This window comes from Aquarana catesbeiana, linkage group LG09, assembly GCF_042186555.1.
Source record: "Aquarana catesbeiana isolate 2022-GZ linkage group LG09, ASM4218655v1, whole genome shotgun sequence".
Taxonomy (NCBI): domain Eukaryota; kingdom Metazoa; phylum Chordata; class Amphibia; order Anura; family Ranidae; genus Aquarana; species Aquarana catesbeiana.
Window position 1 is genome coordinate 211,885,680 of NC_133332.1, and position 24,596 is coordinate 211,910,275.

Sequence of the window (24,596 nt, forward strand, 5' to 3'; positions counted from 1 at the left end):
TCTAAAGAAACCTGAAGAATCTTTGGGCACCCCGAGAAGAATGGTAATCTGGCATGCAAACAGTGAGGTGGCTTAAGGGGTACAGTTAACGAAAACCCAGGCCCCGTATCGATAAACTTGCTGTGTCCAATCAAGAGACCTACAGACACAGATTAACATATTATTTATGTTAAATGTATGCTTTTGTGCAAACTGACAACAGAGAGGTAACACCTTTGCTGAGCCCACCTTAATGAAAAACCTAATTAACCACTTCAATGCAGGGCACTTTCACCCCCCTTCCTGCCCAGGCCAATATTCAACTTTTAGCGTTCTCTCAGTTTGAATGACAATTGACATGCAGCACTGTACCCAAACAAATCTTTTACCATTTTTCTTTGAGACAGAGCACTTTCTTTTTGGTGGTATTTATTTTTTGCTAAACAAATTAAAAAAGCCCGAAAATTTTGAAAAAAAAAAAAGTTTTTCTTTGTTTCAGTTATAAAATGTTGTAAATAAGTAAATTTTCTCCTTCACTGATGGGCACTGATAGGCAGCACTGAAAGGCATCCTGGAGGGCACCGCTGATGGGGCTGTACCAATAATCACTGCACTATTTATCAGTGCAGGCTCTCCTTTACTCATGTGCTGTCAGTGTGAATAGAGGAATGCCTATAACCGGCACACGCTGTAATTGGACACAACTGATCACATAGGCTCTTTACCGTGATCGGAGATGCGGTGTGTCAGAGCGACACAACACACTACTGATCACCGCACTGCGTGCCCCCTGGGGCATGCACAATCGGCTTGTTCTGAAGGATGTCATATGACGTCCAGTCAGAAGAGGATAGCCACCGCCCAGACATCATTTTGCTATAGGCTGGGCGGGATGTGGTTAAAATAGTCAAGGACTGCTTAGCAACCAGCAACTGTTGAGACAATAAACACTTGCATGAGAAATATCCCCCCCCAGTTCAAAAACTGCTATTAAATTGAACAGTGGCTATGGATCCGCCCACTGCCGTGTTCTGTCAATCAAGAGTAAAGCAAACCGGATGGGGATCTAGTCTCAGTTCCCCATCAGGCTACGCCCACCCCAGTACAAGGCTTCTTGCCGCGTGCCTGTCATCAGGAATAGAATAAAACTCAAAAACTGCATTAACCACTTAAGCCCCGGACCATTTGGCTGGCCAAAGACCAGAGCACTTTTTGCGATTCGGCACTGCGTTGCTTTAACTGACAATTGCGTTTAGGCCAATACGCATTCTTCTACATATTTTTGGTAAAAAAAATCACAATAAGTGTTTATTGATTGGTTTGCGCAAAAGTTATAGCGTCTACAAAATAGGGGATAGTTTTATGGCATTTTTATTAATGATTTTTTTTTTTTTTTTAACTAGTAATGGCAGCGATCAGTATTGTGACTGCGACATTATGGCAGACACATCGGACACTTTTGATACAGCGATCAGTGCTATAAAAATGAACTGATTACTGTAAAAATTACACTGGCAGTGAAGGGGTCAACCACTAGGGAGCTAGGAAGGCGTTAATTGTGTCCTAGGGAGTGATTCTAACTGTTAGGGGGCTTGGCTACGAGTGACACATCACTGATCGCTGCTCCCGATGAGAGGGAACATTCGACCATTGACATGTCACTAGGAAGAAGGGGGGGAGATGTTGTGTTTACACTGACATCTCCCCGTTCTTCAGGTCCGGCAGGGTCACGCGCACTGCAGAAAATTTAAAGTGACGTACCTGTATGCCCATCTGCCTGTCCATGCCATTCTGTCGATGTATATGTGTGTGCGCTGGTCCTTAAGTGGTTAACATCTACAGCAGTCTACACCAGCCATTTTCAACAAAGGGGCCTTTATTTCTTCAGGGGTGCCTTGGCAAAAATGCTTAAAATTGCCCAAAAATTGTATACAAGCCAGCAGGTGGTTCAGGCCTGCCTTTTACTTATACATAGCCACAGGTTTTCAGTGTGTACCATTAAACCTTCTAGCCACCTGCATCCTAACAACCAATGATGTCATCGTTTGATAAGTAGGATGGCGGGAGAATGCACAGTATCCTTGTTTGCCCCTCCCTTGCTTCTCTCCATCAGTACTGGGATCACATTAGCTGAGTGAGTCAGAGAAACATTGGAATACTAGTCACTACCAGTGTGGAAAGGTGTGTTGACTTTGTAAGAATAAATCACCTCTAATGTTGGATGTCCTACATGTGTGGATGTTGTGGCGTCATGTAAAACAAATGTTTTAGTGTTTTACATTTTAGAATGGGGTGCCTGAAGATTGTGCCTATTTTTAAAGGGTGCCCTGAATGAAAAAAGGTTGAGGGGGCATGGCCTGAACATGGCTGAATGAAGACGTGTAATACCTAAGCTCCCGGTCCTCACCCAACTACCCCGGCTGTTTCCACTATCACCCTGCGGTATGCCCACTACCAGAAAGAAGAAGGCACCAAGGAGCAGCCAGAGGGAAAAAGCAGCGACAAACTGCGGGAAGATAGCTCGCTATCTCACGGATCCCCAGGCGGCCTCTCCCGCTCTTAAGATGGCGGAAACACGAGACTCACTGCTGACATCCCTGGATCTCAGAATTCCACCTACCTCTCCAACAGTCTCTGCCATCTCCGACTCATATTCGGACTCCCCGATGGCCTTCAGAACGCTCCCTGGACCCTCCTCCCAACCACTTACTCTATGTGTCGACTCGGACCTACGAATGCTGCTACAAACCCTGCCGATTAAGGCAGACATTGTGGCCCTCATCGGCCGCCTGGAGGAGCAGCACTGAAGGGACTTTACTGAAGTTAGGCGGGATGTGCAAGCTCTGTTGTCTCGCCTGACCACTGGTGAGACGTCCCTGGAGTCCTTGCAGCAACGAGTTACCAGCCTGGAGACGCTGCAGGACACCCACACACAGGCAGCAGTGTCCCTGCAGCTCCGTTTGGAGAAAATGGAAGACAGGAGCCGACACAAAAACCTGCGGCTCCCAGGCTTACCGGAGGCCACGGGCCCGGAGGATTTGGCGGCGAAGGCGATCTTCCGGTGGCTGACAGACGAGGCCATCCTTGCAGACTTAGAGCTGGACCGGCTACACAGAGCCTTGGGACCCTGACAGTCAGATCCCAACCGACCGCGAGACGTATGTAGAGTCCACCGCTTCACCCAGAAGGAAGTTATTGCCCGCATGGCCTGGGAGGCGGGCGCCGTGGACTTCCATTGCGCATCGGTAAAGATCCTGCCTGATCTATCGAGGGCTACGCTCCACAGACGAGCACTGCTACGCCTGGCCCTGGATGTGGCCCGCCGACAGGGAGACACCTACAGATGGGGATTCCCATTCCAGGTGTTCGTTCTCTCTCTCTCTCTCGCAACGAGACTGCTGGATGAAGGGGGATGCTTTGCTTTTATAAAAGGCCTCCTCTGTGGAGTGCGCCTGACCTTAGCAACGATCTATGCGCCTAATGATTACCAGGATATCTTCATCCACCGAATTTTGACCAAACTGATGGACTTCACGGAAGGCCCATTGATTCTGGGAGGGGACTTTAATGTCTCCCTCACCCCTCAGGTAGACACGTCGTCGGGAACGTCATCTGTCCCTATAGGCTCCCATAACCGGATTAATCAAGCTATACACAGGGCCCAATTGATTGATGTGTGGCACCTCCAAAACTCTGGCGAAAGAGACTAATGATTCTATTCTCCCCCCCCCCCATAAGGTCTACTCGAGAATCGACTTCCTTCTAATCCCTTATGCTCAGTTGCATGTGGTTCGCGAAACTTCCATTGGTTCGATTACATGGTCTGACCATGCTCCCCATATTATTGACATACGCTCTGTCACAAGTCGCCTCACAGGTGACACGCGTCTGGAAGCTGAACGAAAGTCTCCTATAAATCCCGGAAGTAGTAACAGAAATCACTAAAGAGCTGCCTTTATACTTCCAGACGAACCGCACTCCTGACAGTAGTTCAGGCATGGTGTGGGAGGCCCACAAGACAGTCATACGAGGCATTCTCATCAAACATGGCTCCAGACTTAAGAGACAGGGAATGACAACTAAAACTGTTCCTGACCAAACTTCAGGTTATGGAGTCCAAACACAAACGTGCATCCTCCCCTGCTATAGAACAGGAACAAGCTGAACTTCGGGTACAAATTAATGATCTCCTACAATATAGGGCCAAGGTGGCTCTGCATAAATGCAGGAAAATCAGTTACGCATACGGCGTCAAATGTGGGAAAACATTAGCTAGGTCGATTAGGGAACAAAAACTTCAATCATACATACCACATAATATGTCCTTGAACGCTCAGAAGATAGCCCTGCCCTCGCAGATCTTGGGGTTTTTTCGAGATTTCTATGCGTCTCTCTATAACATACCACCTGCCACAAATTCCCAATCGCTGATGGACGAATACGTGCAATCAGCTCAGATGCCCACTATCACACCTGGAATTAAAGCGGAACTAGACGAGCCGATAAGCTTAGAGGAACTGACACTAGCGGTGAACTCTTCCAAACCGGGAAAGGCCCCCGACCCGGGCGGCCTTACTCTTCAGTACTATAGAACTTTGCTTCCCACCCTAGGACCCCACATGATAGACTTGTTTAACCACTTGCCTACAGGGCACTTTCACCCCCTTCCTGCCCAGACCAATTTGCAGCTTTCAGCGCTCTCACACTTTGAATGACAATTACTCAGTCATGCAATACTGTACCCAAATTAAATTTGCATCCTTTTTTTCACACAAATAGAGCTTTCTTTTGGTGGTATTTAATCACTAGTGGGTTTTTTATTTTTTGTGCTATAAATAAAAAAGACTGAAAATTTGGTGAAAAAATGCCGTTTTCTCTGTCATAAAATTTTGCAAATTAGTAATATTTCTTCATAAATTTTGGCCAGAATTTATACGGCTACATATCTTTGGTAAAAATAGCCCTAATTAGTGTATATTATTTGGTTTTTGTGAAAGTTATAGAGTCTACAAGCTATGGTGCAAATCAATGACAATTGATCACACCTGATGTACTGAAGACCTATGTCATTTCTTGAGACACGAACAAGTCAGGAAAGTACAAATACCCACAAAATGACCCCATTTTGGAAAGCAGACACCCCAACTTATAATCTGAGGCATAATGAGTCTTTTGAACGGTTCATTTTTTTTACAGAAGTTTTTGGAAAATGTGGGAAAAAAAAAAATAAAACCCCTTTTTTTTTCCACAAAGTTGTCCATTTTTAAGATATTTCCAACACATAGCATGTACATAGCAAAAATAACACCCCAAAATACATTCTGCTACTCCTCCTGAGTATGGAGATACCACATGTGTGAGACTTTTACACAAAGAACTTTCTCTTCAGTCTTCAACCGAAGAAGAAAATGAACCAAAAGACACTCTTACCGGATCAGCTGGACGCACATACCATACGGCAGTGCGTCTAAAGGGCTTTGGGATACTGGATCCACAGTGGTGAGGTGATGCCAAGACTGGACGGTGTCCTGCAGGCCGCAGACTCCAATCTACACGAGGTTGGGGAATGGTTCCAGACGAAAGTTCCAAAGCTTGTTTAACTATCTATCAATCCAATGTGTAATATGATGATTTATCCAGCATTTCAGAGCAGGCGGCTGGTTATACGCTCATCACAAGATTAGTGGTATCATCAGTCCCTCACCGTTAAAGCACCCACATGTGACAGTTGTCTTTCACTACATGCTCCTGTTCTTCGACTATCCACTGTGTTGTATCCACATAGGAAGGATTCACCGTTTACACCGTTACCTCCCTGCACTCATTATTGTACCACTCTCCAGCCCTTCATAAACATACTGCCTCTTGCTACAGCTAATTATTTCCATAGTCCAGGTAGCAGGCAGAGGTGTGGTCAGTTTATGCTACAGGCAGGGGGATGGCAGCAGTAAGTCAGCAGCAGGCTGAGGGCCGCAATCAGGTAAGGCCTGGGCACAGGGGTAGAGGCTTCGACCCACCCAAATCTCTATGAAGACTCCAGACCCTAATCCGGAAATTACGAAACCCGGAGACAACAAAAAAAATTGTTTTCTCCATCTGGAAAAACAATTCTGGAGCCCTTCACATATGAGAGCCTGTGTCCTACAGTAGCAGGGCAACAGATCAGTCCAAGCAGTAGGCAAAAGCATAGTCCATAAAACAGGCCAGGGTCAGATGCCGTGCAAGCAGTAGGCAGAAGCGTCGTTGGTAAAACAGGCCAGGGTCAGTTCACATGTAAGCAGTCCAAACGGTTGACAGAGGCATAGTCAAAAAACAGGCCAGGGTCAGTTCACATAGAAGGCCGTGGCATGGTTATTTGAGGAAGCATGGGAAATGGTCAGCACAGATGATGAAAATGGGGAAATGGTTAAGAATATGGGCTAATATTTTAGGGATGTGTGATATAGTCTGAAGCATACACCAATGCAAAGGCTGGGTTCGGAGGGACACTGGGGACAATGGTAGCTGGTATCTCTTCTAAATCCTTTATTGCTGCATACTGTACATCTTTTTTGGTGTCTTCGGCCTGCTTCAGGTGGTGGAATGTGGTCCCGGGAAGTGGCGTTCATGAAGTCAGGTAACAGCATCAGAGTGAAGGCTTTCTGGGGGGGGGGTCTTTGATGGTAGATGAGGGACGTGACCACTTCTTCTATGAATTTTAGGAAGTGGACAGGGCTTTCGGTGGATTTGGTGTAAATTTATATAGGCATTATAAATGGCCAAATGAATAAAATAGAGTGCTGCTTTCTTGTACCAGAAACTGGACTTCCTTATTGCTAAATAGGGCTGAAGCATTTGGTTGTTGAAATCCACCCCCCCCCCCCATGTACAGATTGTAATCTTTTACACATCACATCATGTACACATTCCTGGTATCCTTCCATCTGAAGGCCAGCACTTCGTTGCATCTTAAAGTTGCTCTTTCTCCCCTTCGCAATTTCTTATTTACTATGGCTTGTGGGAAGACCTTCCTATTCTTCCTGGAGGTTCCACAGGCCAGGGTTTGTGCAAGGTATAGGTGTTTGAAAAGGGGCAGGCTGGTGTAGAAGTTTTACAGGTGTATCTGGTAACCTTTCTTCAGCAGTGGGTATGTTAGGTTCTATACAATTTTACCAGTTGTGCCCATGTAGGCCAGACACTCGGGGCTGGAGCTGGGAATCTCTTCCTTCGTATATTAGGAACGCATACAGATATCCCGTGACTCTCTCGCAAAGCTTATAAAATTTCACTCCGTATTTGGCCCTTTTGCTAGGAATGTATTGTTTTTATTCCTAGCCGGAAAAGGGTACCAGGGACTCATCTACACATATATGCTTATCAGGGACAGAGTTCTGCAAATCGTTGGGAAAAAAAATTAATGAGTGGGTGAATTTTATATAATTTATCGTAATTTAGATGATTGCGGGGGGGGCACTGGGTGTTTGTCACTGAAGTGAAGAAAGCGCATAATCATCTCGTATTGGGACCTGGACATTACAGAAGAATAAATAGGCATGGGGTGGGTGGACCAATAGGCATGTCCTCCAATTTTTTTTTTTTGTAAGCCCCATGCTTATGGTGAGGCCCATAAACACTTTGAACTCCTCCAGAGTCAAATCCTTCCATTCAAATTGACGGGCGTATGAATATTGGGGGTAGTTGGCAATATGCTGCTGGGTATATAAATTGGTCTGGTCCACGATGAGTTGCAGCAAAGTATTGGGCAAAAATGAAAACAATCCAATTTCCGAAAAATTTTGGGTATTGGCCTGCACACCTGGCTGTGCGGTGAAAGGGGGAATTCTTGCTGATCTTGAGTCGTAACGCAGCCATGTTGGGTTGGCAAGACTATCTGGGAGATATGTAGCAGTTCTGGCTCTTGGGGGACATGGCACTCCAGTGCTGGTAGTTGGAGTTCCTGTGCTGGCATTTGGGCATGATGGTGCGGCAGTGCTGGTACTGGGCATTTCTTGTGGCGTTTCGCTGGCAGCAGCTCTGGTACTGGGCCTTTTGGTTTTAGGGTCTATCGATGGCAGCAGTGCTGGTACTGGGCCTGGGAATTTGATCCTGGAGTATATCGCTGGTGGCTGCCTGGTTTCCAGAGCGCCGTGCTCTTTTAAGAGGGATCCATTCTTCCTCTGATTCGTTTGCCGATCCAGTACTATCGATCAGTTCAAATGCTGAATTTGATCTACAATCGGAATTGGCATTTGAATCTGATGAGAACTCCCCGCTGCTCTCATCAGTCATGGAGAGGATCTGGTACGCCTCTTCAATTGTATAGAATCTTTTGGACATTTTTTCTGATGGGCTGTGTGACGGGTGACAAATGACGGTCACTGATGGGTGACAGGTGACTGTCACTGATGGGAGACATGTGACGGTCACTGGTGGGTGACAGGTGACGGGTGACAGTCACTGATAGCAGTCTCTGGTGACTGGTGCACTTTATGGAACTGATAGGTGACAGATGAGGGCCACGGATGGGTCACTGGCGATGGTCACTGATGTGTGACAGGTGCACCGCTGACGGCAGTCTGACGGTGACAGGTGCAGTTTGTAGGCACTGATGGGTGACAGGTGCACTTTGTGGGCACTAATGAGTGACAGGTGCACTTTGTGGGCCCTAATGAGTGACAGGTGCACTTTGTCGGCCCTAATGAGTGACAGGTGCACTTTGTCGGTCCTAATGAGTGACAGGTGCACTTTGTCGGCCCTAATGAGTGACAGGTGCACTTTGTGGGCACTAATGAGTGACAGGTGCACTTTGTGGGCACTAATGAGTGACAGGTGCACTTTGTGGGCACTAATGAGTGACAGGTGCACTTTGTGGGCACTAATGAGTGACAGGTGCACTTTGTGGGCACTAATGAGTGACAGGTGCACTTTGTGGGCACTAATGAGTGACAGGTGCACTTTGTGGGCACTAATGAGTGACAGGTGCACTTTGTGGGCACTAATGAGTGACAGGTGCACTTTGTGGGCACTAATGAGTGACAGGTGCACTTTGTGGGCACTAATGAGTGACAGGTGCACTTTGTGGGCACTAATGAGTGACAGGTGCACTTTGTGGGCACTAATGAGTGACAGGTGCACTTTGTGGGCACTAATGAGTGACAGGTGCACTTTGTGGGCACTAATGAGTGACAGGTGCACTTTGTGGGCACTAATGAGTGACAGGTGCACTTTGTGGGCACTAATGAGTGACAGGTGCACTTTGTGGGCACTAATGAGTGACAGGTGCACTTTGTGGGCACTAATGAGTGACCGGTGCACTTTGTGGGCACTAATGAGTGACAGGTGCACTTTGTGGGCACTAATGAGTGACAGGTGCACTTTTATAAGCACTGATGTGGTGACTGATGTGACTGTTGTGTGACAGCTGTAATGGGGGGGTGTGACAGGTTCTCTTTGTTGTGTTGGTGCAGTAAACTACAGTACAAACACAGATCAGTAACTCACTGCTCCTGGCTCGTCTCTCCTCACACTAAAAACGGTGTGTGAGGAGAGAAGAGTCGGTAACAGCTAGTAACTGGTCTTTTGTTTACATTTAGTGATCGGCTGTGAATGGATCACAGCCGATCACGTGGTAAACAGCCGTCAGCCGTTGGCTGTTTACCCTTGTCAGTGAGGAGCAGTGTTCCTGGGAACACGCTGCTACCGACGTGACCGTGCTGCGCGCTCCCGATCTCGCACGGTCTAAAGCGGGGAATACCCATTTGTGATCGGCCATAATGTAATCGCGGCCGATCACATGGTGAACAGCCATGCCCAATAACTGTTCACTCCTGTCGGTAACGCGCTGTGTCTTGGGGACAGACAGAGCAGCGCTGCACGCCCGCAATCACGCGCATACCCTGTGTGAATCAGCCGCCGTCATGTGACGGCGGCCCAGAACAAGGGCCGCACTGCTCCGCCATCATATGACGGTGGGCGGGCGGGCGGCAACAGGTTAATGATTTGGGCAATGACGAGGCCCTCCCTAGAGATACGCTGAAAGCATATAGATCTGTCATCCTGAAGGAAGGCAAGGACCCAACCTCATGTGGTAGTTACCGGCCGATTTCTCTTTTGAACGCTGACCTCAAGCTGTTCACTAAAATTTTGGCGACCCGCCTAGCAACTCACTTACCAGACCTGGTGCATTTGGACCAGGTAGGCTTCCTCCCCACTAGGGAAGCGAGGAACAACACGACTAAAGTCTTAAACTTGTTGCATGTAGCCAGAACTTCCCTCACACCCTGCGTCTTTCTTAGCACAGATGCTGAGAAAACGTTTGATCGGGGGAATTGGCAATACATGTTCACGGTCCTTCGACACCTGGCCCTAGGAGACAATATTCAATGGATCACTACAATCTACTCCCAACCTACGGCTCAGGTCAATGCCAATGGGGTCCTTTCTGATCCCTTCTCCATTCAGAACGGCACCAGACAGGGATGTCCGCTTCCCCCCTGTTATTCGCCCTGTCGCTGGAACCATTCCTAAGCAGAATTCGTCTGAACCCGGACATCCAGGGCGTAAGTGTTGGAGGCGACCAGTACAAAATATTGGCTTACACGGATGATATGTTCTTTTCCCTGACAAACATCGCCATCTCGCTCCCCAATCTACTACGCAAGTTTGAGATTTACAGATCCCTCTCAACTTGAAAATTAATTTTCATAAGTCAGAAGCCATGGGGATAGGGATACCCCCTCCCATGCTGTCTACACTTAAGTCCAGTTTCAATTTCAAATGGACGGCAACGGCTTTACAGTATTTAGGCACTCATATCCCCACGGATACATCACGTATATTCGAACTTAACTTCCCACCGCTGCTGTCCAAAACCCGTACGTTTTTGGAGACCTGGAACGAGGGCCTGCACTCCTGGTTCGGCAGAATTAATTTACTGAAAATGTGTATTTTGCCTAAATTTCTTTATTTATTCCAAGCCTTACCAATTAAGATCCCTATATCTTTAAACAAGTTAATTCGCTTTTCATCAAGTTTGTGTGGGCGCATAAGAAACCGCGACTCCCTCTTCACTTAGTGACCCTACCTAAGCAATACGGTGGCCTAGCTCTCCCGGATATCCGAGCATGTTACCAGACGACCCACTTAGGCAGAATCATTGACTGGTGCCGTCATGGCTGATCTAAACTATGGGCTCACATAGAACAAGCCCAAACATGCATTCCACTTTCAGGGGCCTTGTGGTGCTATGATCGCCTCCAACCACTATTGAAAAGCCACCCCTTAATGGGGACGATGCTTTGCATAGGCTCTGTAGCTAGCAAACGACACTCCCTCTCCTCCTTGGACTCCCCATTGCTCCCCATTCTGGGGAACCCACAATTTTCTCCGAGCCTTTGCCCTCACACATTCGGCAACCTACGTGGTCGGGCATTACCCATGCATCCCGCTTTTTAATGAACGGCAGATGGCCCTCTATCGAGGAATGGAGGTGGGCGCCTTTAAATTGCCCTTCTGACCAGCACTCCAGTTAGGACACTTCCCGGACACCATACCTAATCCCCGGAACTTCGCTCGTCCTTTGACGAGGCTTGAAGATTGAAGATTACTGCTCTGATGAAGGCACCATAACACAGGTTCTATCCAAAACATATTCTGTGTTGAACTGCCCAGCAGCCCCACCACATTGTCGTTCTTGGATAAATGGGAACAGGACCTACAATGAAAAATTTACACCGGCTCAAATCCAGAATATACTCAGATTCGCTTTTGAAGTCCTCGGTCTGCGCGAATATTCAAGAATCCAATTATAAACTACTGACAAGATGCACCGATATTATCCCGATACTACTGATCATTGCTGGAGATGCCAGGGAGATAGAGGTACGCTACTCCACATATTTTGGTTGTGCCCTAAATTGACTCATTTCTATACGACAGTCCAGGAAGTGACTCAAAAGTTTACGGAATATAAGATTCCTGGTGATCCGGCATTTTTCTTACTGCATGTTTCCAATATTTCTGCCAAACGTTATCAAAAATCAATTTTAAGGCACCTCCTCAATGCTGCAAAGTCCTGCATTCCACTCCATAGGAAGAAACAATCACCGCCAATGGCGGCTGACTGGCTGCGTAAAGTGGTAGACATCAGTAGAATGGAAGACTTGCTAGCAGCTGAGCAACAACAACAGGACAAGTACTCCAGGAATTGGAGTCTCTGGAAACAGTTTATCCTGTCCATGGAGGATTTAGCCTCCTTGGACGGGAGAGCCAAATATGAACATTACCCCCCATATGCCTCGGCTATCCGGGACCAACGATATCCAGTCCCCCTCTCTTCCCTCCTACACCCCCCCCCCCCCCTTCTTCTCTGTTTCACACAATTTTTAGTTCTATTTTTACTGATTGAAAATGGGTAACCCTTTCCCGACGTGGGCCGTGAGTCGGGCCGCGGGTCCTGCGGACTCAATCGCCGCGAGGATATCCGCGATTGCCTCACGGAGAGGACAAACAGGGAGATGCTGATGTAAACAGCTTCTTCCCGTTCTGCCTAGTGACAAGTGTCACTGATCACAGCTCCCTGTAATCGGGAGCGGTGATCAGTGTAATGACACTGCTAGCCCATCCCCCCTACAGTTAGTAATCACTCCCCTAGGACATACTTAACCCCTCCCCGCCCCCTAGTGGTTAACCCCTTCACTGCCAGTGTCATTTACACAGGAATCAGTGCATTTTTATAGCACTGATTGCTGTATAAATGACAATGGTCCCAAAAATGTGTCAAAAATGTCTGACGTGTCCGCCATAATGTCGCAGTCACAATAAAAATCGCTGATCGCCGCCATTACTAGTAAAAAAAAATTATTAATAAAAATGCCATAAAACTATCCCCTATTTTGTTAAAGCTATAACTTTTGCGCAAAACCAAACGCTTATTGAGATTTTTTTTTTTTTTTTTTTTTTTTTTACCAAAAATATGTAGAAGAATACAATTGGCCTAAACTGAGGGGAAAAAATGTTTTTTTTTTTATATATTTTTGGGGGATATTTATTATAGCAAAATGTAAAAAATAATGCGTTTTTTTTCAAAATTGTCGCTCTTATTTGGTAATAGCGCAAAAAATTAAAATCGCAGAGGCGATCAAATACCACCAAAAGAAAGCTCTATTTGTGGGGAAAAAAGGACATCAATTTTGTTTGGGAGACATGTCGCACGACCGTGCAATTGTCAAAGCGACGCAGTGCCGAATCGCAAAAAACGCTCTGGTCAGAAAGGGGGTAAAATTTTCCCGGGGCTGAAGTGGTTAATCTGTGCCGCCATACACTAGACTAATGAGGTTACACTTCAACTGCAACTTGCAATTTGTATGTTATATTTTTCTGCTGTATTGACATGATTTCGCCCGTTGTTGGTGTTAATAAAGGATTATATTTGAAAAAAAGAAAAAAGGTTGAGAAATAATGGTCTACACTCCAGAAATAGTTCGTAGCAGGCTATTATCTTAAAACTTGTTGGAATTAAATTAAAAACTGAATCGATCAGAAATAATTTTTAGATCTATAAACTTAAAAATATATAAACCTAAGTGTAACCAATAAATATCAAAGAATTTGAATAAATTAGTACACCTAACCAATGTAATCACAGTCCATTGGAATTCTTAGGTGCAATGTTCTCACTTATGACTACACAGGCACATTCATAATAAGTATACTGTATATCTAATCTTATTTGATCATCTCATGATGGAAGCCTGTGACAGTCCCTTAGTTATATTAATCAGAAGATTACAAAAGTGGTGGGTGGGGCAAGATAATAGAAATATTTTTATTAAAAGAAGAGTACTCAGCGCAAGGGACACATCCTACTGACTATAGCTTCTATACCTTGTGATGATTTTTTTGTTTTTAAAGAGGAGTTCCAGTTTTTTAAAAAAAAATACATATATTGTAGCTGCTGAATTTTAATATAAGTATACTTGCCTGTCCAGGGATCCCCCAACATCGGCACCCCTGGCCGATTCGTTAGTCGTCTTCGGGTGCAGGCGCCAGCATCTGTAGTAAGGGAAACAGGAAGTGAAGCCTTATGGCTTCACAGCCTGTTTCGTACTGTGCATGCGCGAGTCGCGCTGCGCTTTCTAAATGGTCCTGCCGTCTTTTGGGACCTCTATGTGTCCCAGAAGGCAGTGGGGGGAAGGAGGAGGAGGGTCCGGAAATGGCGTAGATCGCCATGTGGCGATCTTACCAGGAAGTGGGAGCAGGTACCTGTCAAAACCAGGAGGGTGCGAATAAGCGGAGCTTCCCCTTTTGGGTGGACCTCCGCTTTAATTTTAGCTAAACTTAGGCTTTAAAGCTGTAGTAAACTGTAAAAAAAAAAAAAAAAAAAACTGGTCCCCATGCAGGTTAATGTCATAACGTACTAGTATGACAGACTTGCCTATAAAACAGATCCCTGTCACCGCTGACAGGGATTCCATTGTCACCCAGTCTTCCTGAATGGCTGAGCTGCGATGACATCACTTCCGCGCTGGAGTCATGATTGCGGCACAGCACTCTCAAGACAGCAGACTTGAGTGTGCCATCCATTCATGCGCCAATGACGTCACCGGCTGCTACACATGTGAATATCTCCTAAACAATGCACATTTAAGGGATATAACTGTACGTACAGGTAAGCCTTATTATTGCCTGTAAGTACAAGTTAAAAGTAGAGTTTACTACCACTTTATATCATGTGATAACTGAATCAAATACTACAACAATGTATACAAATAAATATCATAAGGAGCATTAAAAAAAAAATCAGATATACTATAATAAACCATATAGATCACTCCATTCCTTATTTAGATTACATTCAATAGTATACATCCCTAACTTGTATATATTATATTTCATAAATTCCTCTAATTCAATCCATTTTATCAATTTACAAGTTTTTATTTTGTGGAGTTAATCTATCCTGTATTAGTACCTCCAAGCTCCTTTGAGATTATAAGGTGGACTTCTGGTTGTTAGTAGTTTGGCAGGGAACAACTCTTTGGAGAGTGCTTGGACACCTGTATTAACTCTTTTAGTGCCAACACCATAGAAACGACAGTGGTGGCTTTGGGATGTACCGTAAATCTGATGAGTCAAATGGATGCAGTCTGGCAACTTTGCAGTTGCTGGGTCGCTTCCACAAACCCATTTACTGCCATTATCACTCGACCCCCTCCGCTTGTTTGCCCCGCCCCCAGCATGTTTCCCAGGTTCCACGCTTCCATCAGCAGATCTGGGACTAGCATGGCATGTATGCCGGGTAGAGAGGAGGGGGATCAGTGAACGGTAAAGCAAAAATCGCTATCTCTGTGTAAGCGGGTGCAGAAGACAGTGGAAATCCCATAGTAACTCAATGGGTGAGGTCACTTCCCAGCCGTTGTCGGCTGTCTCCCGTACAAAGCTTCCACCACTTGTGACCAGACTGGAGTGGCTTCAGAAAAGGTATGTATAGCGATTTTTGCTTTACAGGGCTAGAAAGGTTAGTCTTAGATTGTGGCTGCAAGTGAATTTAGAGATTTTAGTTTAGATTGAACTTTACACTGTTATTAAAAAAAAAAAATGTAAAAAAAAAAAAAAATTGGTTATAGCCAAGTTCTTGGCCCTAAATACATTTGATTCCCCCACCCCCACGCTTGTAAGAATGTAAATGGATGTGTCGCAGGTGCCTACGCACAAAAACGTTGCTTGTGCTGCACGTTACATATCATCGCACACACCGATCAATAATTCTAGGCCCATTATTCACAGTTAACTCTAAATTGATGACCTGTACAGGCTTTTAAATCATTCTCTATTTAAAATATAGGGTACTGAAGTACGTACGTATTCTTCCTCGGCTGTTTCCCAAGATTAAGATGTAGGGGAGGGCATTCCAGTGATCCTGGTGGTACTGAAATGGCCCAGAAGAACTTTGTACTCTGACATCCTCCAACTCCTGGGGCACTCTTCATGGGCTCCTCCCGACTGGCCCACCCAATCTGTTGTCCCGAGAGCCTCGCTACCATCATGCTTCTCAGTTGTTGGCTTTGACGGCTTGGCTGTTGAAGCCTAGGTTCTAAGGGATCTTTTGGACTTGGTTATTTCTAAATTTTTGAAGGCTAGGAAGTTGACTTTTTGGAAGATCTATCATTGCACTTGGAAGGCTTACTTTGCATGGTGAAAGAGATGGAAGTCTATCCTAGGAGGCACTCCATGGGATGTATCCTGTGACTTCTTCAGTCTGGTTTAGTGCTTGGCCTTGAGTACCCTCAAGGGTCAAATTTCAGCATTGGCTATTTTTCAGAGAACGTTTGCTGAAAGTTTTTGTGCAAGTGGAAATTCACATACTTTAGCGCCCTCATTTGTTCCCCAGTGTTGCCATGGGATCTTAATATGGTCTTGTCAGCTCTACAGAGGCCTCCCCTCAAACTCATCTGGGATACTACCTTGGCTGACCTTACTTACAAGGTGGTTTTTCCCATGACTGACATCAGCGAGACGGGTCTTGAGGCTGGCGGCTTTATCTTGTAGAGAAAGCCTTTCCTTGCTCTATATACGTATAAGGTGGTTCTGAGACCTCAGACCTTCTCCCTCCCCCAAGGTGGTTTCTTTCATTCCACTTTAATCAGGACTTTGTCCTGCCCCTAAACTTCCCAAGGTCTCTTTCCAATTTTTCTTGTAAATGTTAGTGTTGCGCTGCTTAAAATAACCACCAAACTATAGCGACACCTTACTTCTATATGTGACTATGCCACTTAAGGACAGGCCTATTTAGGCACTTTTTGTTTACAATTAAAACTGGTATTTTTTTTTTTTTTGATAGAAAATTGATTAATTGAAAAATTGATTTTTTGATAGAAAATTTATAGTAACCTGTAAACATTTGTAAAGCGTTACCTATGGAGATTTTTAAGTAGCGTAGTTTAGCGCCATTGCACAAGTGTGCTCAGTTTTCAAGCATGACATGTTAGGTAGCTATTTGCTCAGTGCAACATCATCTTTCACAGTTTCCCCAAAATTGGGTTATATAGTGTGTTTTTTTTTTTTAATTCATTAAAAGTATATATTTTTTACCAAATAAACGCATTTGAAAAACCGCTGCGTAAATACCATGTGACATAAAAAACTGCAACGACCATTTTATTCTATAGGGCCTCTGATATATATATATATATATATATATATATATATATATATATATATATATAGATAGAGATATATATATATAGATAGAGATATATATATATAGATAGAGATATATATATATAGATAGAGATATATATATATAGATAGAGATATATATATATAGATAGAGATATATATATATATATAGATAGAGATATATATATATAGATAGAGATATATATATATAGATAGATAGATAGAGATATATATATATATATATATATATCTCTATCTCTCTATCTATACATATATATATATATATATATATAGATAGATATATATATATCAGAGGCCCTATAGAATAAAATGGTCGTTGCAGTTTTTTATGTCACATGGTATTTACGCAGCGGTTTTTCAAATGCGTTTATTTGGTAAAAAATATATACTTTTAATGAATTAAAAAAAAAAAACACACTATATAACCCAATTTTGGGGAAACTGTGAAAGATGATGTTGCACTGAGCAAATAGCTACCTAACATGTCATGCTTGAAAACTGAGCACACTTGTGCAATGGCGCTAAACTACGCTACTTAAAAATCTCCATAGGTAACGCTTTACAAATGTTTACAGGTTACTAGTATAGAGTTAGAGGAGGGCTAGTGCTCTTTATATATTGCTCTTGCTATAAGGTTTGTGGTGATACCTGACATGTGTGATGTGAACACCGTTTACATACGTGGGCATGACTTTCCGACGTCTATTGGAATTGTGAAGCGCGTCTAGGCGTGACCACATTATTTTTACGGGTTTTTTTAATCACTTTTAGTGCGGTCACAAGAAATGTAAACATCTCTTGTGACAACAATAAAGCATGGCAGGTCCTCTTTATGGAGAGATCTGGGGTCCATAAGACCCCAGATCTCTCCTCTACAATGGAAAACATCAGATATCAGATAAAAAAAAAAACACAATCTAATGCTTTACCAAAAAATAAAAATGGCCTTGTTTACTTCGGCTGTGAATCGGAAGTGACGTCACGACTGACAATTATTGCACTTCAGACAATAGCTTCTAATATGGTCTGGTACAGCTCAGGACACCACTCAAACAGAACACAAAACTATTTCCTAGTACTGACATCACCAAGCTACGCCCCACGTGTATCGTCACTATTGTCGAAGTGGTTAAAGGAACATTAAGAAGCAAGGGTTTACCCAACGCATGACCATGAGAACGCCTGTGCTATAGTTCAGTTTGATATTGTCTTTTTTTTTTTTTATTATTGGAATTTGTCCATATACGCTTTAGGAAAATTTCAGGTGCAGGTCATCCCCAGAGCATATCCAAGGTACTCTGTGAGCAATGTAAAAGAGAGAGGGAGGCACACATAAGTGCAATATTATAAAGTTATTTTAATAGCGCAAACATAAATGCACTTACAGAAATGAAGGTATCATAGGCATATCTGTCAGGTAAAGGATAATCCTTGAGGGGTGCCAGCAATCTGTTTTTTTCCCCAGCGAACAGCTGTATTTCTCTACTGGCCAGTAGAAGGAGCTGTATGCTCCGAGCGCGTAGCCTTTTGTGTCTCTCTTCCTTTCCTCCACACATTGAGGTCCGCCCACCGGATGACGTCATTTCCCCAGTACAATCCAAGCCAGGCAGCTGAGATCACCTTCACTTCCTGCCCTGCAGACCGCATCCTGTGCAGTAAGAAAATACAGCTGATCGCTGGGGGAAAAACTGATTGCTGGCACCCCTCAAGGATTATCCTTTACCTGACAGATATGCCTATGATACCTTCATTTCTGTAAGTGCATTTATGTTTGCACTATTAAAATAACGTTTATAATACTGCACTTAGAGAGGGAGGGAGGCGCACCTCTTGTTAATAAAGGAACGTGCCCTGTACTGTATGATTTAAAAAATGGGATTTTGGAGATTTTATCTATTTTTCTTGGAAATACAGTACCATCTGTCCTGGTGTTTTTCTTTTATTGCTTGCAAAAAAAACTGAGAATTGCTTGGAGTAGAAGGGGCTATATGAGATGTCCCACAGTTATGTTTGCCAGTGTCCAATCACCTGAAGGTGGCTGTGCATAAACCAGTGTTTATGTTTAAAGGGGCCTGTGCCCTGTACTGTACTTCCAAAAAAAAATATTTTACAGGCAAGTCAAAAATCCCATTTTGCAGCGTCTATGCATCTCTCTCAGTAAGGTTTCCTTAAAGTGGATGTAAACCTGATTCGTGAAATTTGAGCTGGGCACATATATCTGTAGTGTTTTCTTATCTCTCTTCAGAGCACTAAGTCCCATGGTTTTGTCCTGCTCCATTCCTCTGTTATCAGCATGATAACTTCTCACAAGTGCTCTGACACATGAGATAAAATCAGCCTGAAATTTGTGTTGTGGGAGGTTGCTATAAATAGATTAGCAGAGAACTGAACTATTCACAAAACAGCTCTGCAAGTCTCTGCCTATGTGGAGTGGGGGTGTGTGCCTTTCCTCCAATCAGATTTCTTGGCTGTGTGCCCAGACTTCACACTCAGTGCTGAACAGAAAGAAAAATCTGTAACACCATGTGCACTTTCTAAAGAATATATAAAGCTGGACATCACATATACATGCAAAACTTATGTAGGGATATTTGTTTCATCCCTGTGTATCATCTGAGGCTGTTCACTTCACTGGGTATATGTGAAGGTTTACATCTACTTTAAACATTAGAGATTCCCCTTAGTAGGAGAAAGGAGAACTAACACATGACCACCAATGATGCATTTTTGTTCTTCCAGCTGCCTCTTCACTCATGGCATCTCCTCAGACAGAAGAATTCTTTGACCTGATTGCCAGCTCACAGAGCAGGCGACTGGATGACCAGAGAGCGAGCGTAGGGAACTTGCCAGGTCTACGACTAACACATAACAACATGGGTCATCTAAAGGTGGAAGGTGACCAGCAAGAGCCAGGTGATGAATTCTTCAATATGCTGATGAAATGTCAGGTAAGTGGACCATCTGTACAACAAATATAATTCTTGTCATGGTTGCAGCTAACTGTATGTAAAAAAAAAAAAAAAAAAAAAAAGCAGAACAATTTTAGGACAAAGTAACAGGTTCTTTTTATAACACAGTTTCTTCACTATTATTTACTTACCTTCCACATGAAACTCTGCCACCAGCCGGAGCTTTGTGAAATAACCGATACTTCTGGGTATAGGGGAGCATGTTACCCTCTTCCATTTCACCCTCTACACAGTGCACAAAGCCTCGATGGCCAATCACAAAGAGTAAGCACTGCCACACGGTGACTGCAAAAATGTCCTAAGTTCCACTGCAAGTGAACAAAGGATAGGATTTTTGTACTCCCCATGAAATCCTTTTTCTTAAAGTTATTAAAGGGATAAAGGAAGTATTTCACATTCCATTCAGGTTATATTGTCACCTACAGGCCAGCCCAGGATAAGCCATCCTAATACCAGTCTGCCTCCGTTTTTTAGCAAGCAGTAACAAGAGCATAATCAAAACTACAGAGCAATAGGACCTGTGTCCCTTAGTGGACTCCAAGAAAAGGATTTTGTAGAAAAACCCTATTTTATTTTCCATCCAGTGAGGGAGACGGTACCTTCGCCTTCGGAACATCAAAAAGCAGTTCAACTGAGAGCTAGGAACAACTGCTAACAGGGCTAGTATTAACAAAGAAACTGGGGACTGTTTACAGCTTAAAAGCCCCCTGAAGGATCCAAGCTGGCGCTGGATGAGGCCTCAACCCCTGCTCGGTAACAAGAATATAAAAACAAGACCGGTGGTAATTTAGTATGGGGAAAACCATACCTGTCGCCAGAAAATAGCCACATAATTAGTAAGGAAAGTCTGACGGGGGAGTGAAAATCCCAAACCAGATGCCTTAAGTCTAGAAACTGGTCCACCTGTCCAACCGGAATGGAACAAAAATAAAATCCCTACAGTGCTCAGTCAGTGTTGAGAGGAAAAAAACTCATAGCCTGATCAGCAAGGAAAAGGAATGCCCCTCGGAGAGCTGGGACTGGACCTCAGAATTATGTCCTGGTAGGGAGAGATCAGAGCCACCTTAAAGCGGAGTTCCACTCAAAAGTGGATCTTCCGCTCGTTGTACTGGTGCCACATTTGGCACTTTTCGGGGGGGGATACCTGTCTTTCACAGGTATCCTGTTCCCACTTCCACGACTGAGGCTCCCGGGTATTGATGTCACTGCCCAGGCTCTCTCCTCCTTCCCCAGCAGCTGGGCCAGTAGGAGAGAGGAGTGGAGCCTCGTGCATGTGCAGTAGGGTTCCTGGCGTGAAGCTGTAAGGCTTTACTGCCGGGTTCCCTTATTCGCAATGGAGGCGGCATGCACCCGACAGCTGATGGAAACATCAGCTGCGGTGCCGACATCGCTGGACGCCAGGACAGGTAAGTGGCCTGTTCTTAAATGTCAGCAGCAGCAGTATGTGCAGCTGCTGGCTTTTAATTTTTGCAGCGGTGGGCGGACCTCCACTTTTAAGTGAGAAAGCGGCCCTAGGCTGCACCTGATCCCATAATGGGTCCAAGAGAAAGATTCCATGCGTGCAGTGGCTGTCAGGACAGGCACATCCCACATCTGTAGTCGATGGCTACCAGTGAAGGATGGGTAAGATGAACTTAGGGTAGAACTATATCTAAAGAGTATACCATTGGTACCTAAGAACACAAAGAACCAATGTTTGATCCTTAGGAATCAGCATGGTCAAATGACATTAGGCACATGGGAACTCCCCATACAAAATATAAGCAGGGGAACAAAGGTAGATATCTTACCCAAATTTTTGAAAGTAAAAAAAATGCAGACTTGATAGAGCTGAGGACCAGTTCAGTTTCCACCTATCTATATCTATCGGCAGGGGTCGGCAACCCGTCAGTTGATGGCAGATGAGTAAACCGCAATCCTTCCTTGCCGATCCCAGAACTTGGACAGGAGGGGCAGCATTTATTGGTAATGACTCCCTTTCCTCCTGCGGCTGCTGAAAGATGCCTTTTCTCCTCTCCCTCCCGCCGGAATCTAGGGACTGCAAGAGGAAAGAGGATCAGTACCAGTATCTTCTTCTTTTTCCTCTTTCTTCTTCTTTTTTTCTTGTTCTTTCTTTTTCTTCTTTCTTTATCTTCTTCCCCAAATCCGGCTGCTACAGGGAGTGGAATGGATAGAAGAATGTCATTTACTGCCCCTTCCTTTCCTGAATGAACACAGTGAGTGAGCAGTACCACTCACTCACTGTGCTCATTCACAAACTGAAGCATCGTAACCATAGTTTACTCTGCTTTAGTTATGAATAAAATGTCTCCTGCTTATTCATTTGTAGTGCAGCTGAGGCTGCAGAGAAAGGGACTGGGGAATCTCTGTCCTCAGTCCCTTTCTCTGTCTCAAAAGTGAGATATCAGGGGCCTGTTTAAACCCCTGATTACTCATCAAGATAAAAAATATTGTAAAAAAGAAAATTAATAAAAATAAAAAAACTACTGACACAGTCCACACACTGTCTAGTTGCCCTACTGACTGACTTTATATTTTTATAATGACATTTGTTTTATTGTATTACATATTATACTTTTTGTACCTTTTTTTTTTTTTTTTTTTTTTTTTTTACTGTTTGTTAGGTCTTGGTAGTTAATTTCTTTTAAAAAAAAAAAGGCGGAACCCCGGTGATCTTTGATTTCTTTCATGTTGTTCAGATCGATCTCTGCCTCTCAAAGGGAAACATTGATAAAAAAAATCCTGTCTTTCCCTGAGCTTTGAAAGGTTCAAGTGTTAAACCGTTCTGCGGTTAAAAAAACGGTTGCAAAGTAGGAATTTTAAACGCACCCAGAGATCCAAACAATGAGGTAGCTCATGCTGCGCTCAAGAGCTAAGGCAATGACATCAGCCCTGGAAAACTTGTTACCAAAACAGGGTATGGAAAGCGTTTTACAGAGATCCCATAGCCCGAAGGTCACTTTCAGGCTAGCCCCACAATATTCCATCCAGCAGGGTCTGGTTACAGACCTCTATGAGCTAAGCTGTGGATAGGCTGTGCTGGAAAGCTGCAATTGTAGAGACCAGTTCTAGCAGTGATGTAGAGAAGAATCTTGATTAAATAGAAAAATTAGGAGAAAATGTCATAAAAAATAGGTTAGACTTTTCCCAACAGGTGTTTACCTACCCAGGACACCAAAAAACTGAAGCATGCTGGTTGTAAGAGGGATTATCCTGGGCTGCCCTACAGTTAATTTTTTTGCCAGTCCTCCTGTAGGATTATACCTTGGAGGTAAACACTTCCTGTGTCCCTCAAGGAACGAGAACAAAATAAAAGTATCAGTAGCAGAGGAGGATGCTTTAACAGGAACTTGTTACTTTGACCTGATGGGTAAAATGACAGGACCACTGAATAAATCTCAAGATAAAATGAAGATTTTGAACAACCTTATACCTTAGCTTATTGTGAACAGTAGCAAAATGGAGGCTTCTCTGTGTACTTGTTCCTAGTTACAGCAGTTTTACAGTAGGATCGTGCAGCTGATCGTCAGGGACTGGCCAAATTTCCATCAGTGTGTGGCTGTCCCTGCTTGACAGAAGTTGATAGTTTGATCAACTTCTTTCAAAAGGGGCATGTTGAAAATATTTCCTTATTTAGCGGCTGCAGCCATTGATCAGTGTACTCTGACCACAGTGGGTTTCGTTATAATGTCAAAATATAATGTCCCTACTGGGGGATTCCTACTGGGGGATTCCTTTATCCACCTTATTTGTGTGGATGGAGGAGTGTGGCTAGCTGACAAAAAACAAAAGTTATTGTCTAGGACCAACTCTTAAGTGTCTAGCCAAAACTGAAAATTTCCTAAAAAAATACTTACTGAAATTTTCCTTTCCTGATGGACTCCATGGCAGCATACGTATGGGTTAACTCGCCTCAGCTCATCCCCTATAGGACCCCACTCCCATAAATCTTTGCTCTGAGCCGGGGGGGGGGGGGGGTTGCGCATCGAGGGAGGGATTCCTGCTGCCATGGAGTCCATCAGGAGAGGAAAATTACTGTAAGTATTTGATAGGAAATTTACAGTTTTCCTGACCGACTCCATGGCAGCATACGTATGGGAACTAACTCTCCATACACCCAATAGGCGGGCATTGCTAACCCAAAGGCTTTAATTTGTACCTCAACAGACAGGACCTGCAAGCCAAAATAAACAGAGCATAAGGAAGCAGACTCTGCACAGTGAGTGTAAGATATCCGGGTGATTCGGCTCAAATGGTGCTTGCGGTTTCAGGAACACGTGTCTACACTGTATTTTAAAGGCTTGGCAGTCCACTTTTATTTAAAGGAAGGAAAAATGTCAAATCAAAGATAAATTTTCCTTGCAGGGGGTTCCACCGTTATTGCATCATGGTTATTCAGCCTCCTGACGACACAGCTGCGTCAGGCCTCACACCTAGGCCATAGGTCTGTTCCTCAGACCTGTATGCTTG

The 24,596-nt window shown here is 44.2% G+C and overlaps 1 protein-coding gene across 3 annotated transcripts in view; it reads left to right on the plus strand.

Moving 5' to 3' along the window:
* GPSM1 (G protein signaling modulator 1) overlaps window positions 1-24,596 on the plus strand; it is an 811,168-nt gene that overhangs the window by 624,460 nt on the left and 162,112 nt on the right. For all 3 annotated transcript variants that reach the window (XM_073599650.1, XM_073599651.1, XM_073599649.1), the window contains one exon: window positions 19,897-20,105. In XM_073599650.1, coding sequence (XP_073455751.1) covers window positions 19,897-20,105 — 209 coding nt within the window. The remainder of the gene's footprint in view (window positions 1-19,896; window positions 20,106-24,596) is intronic.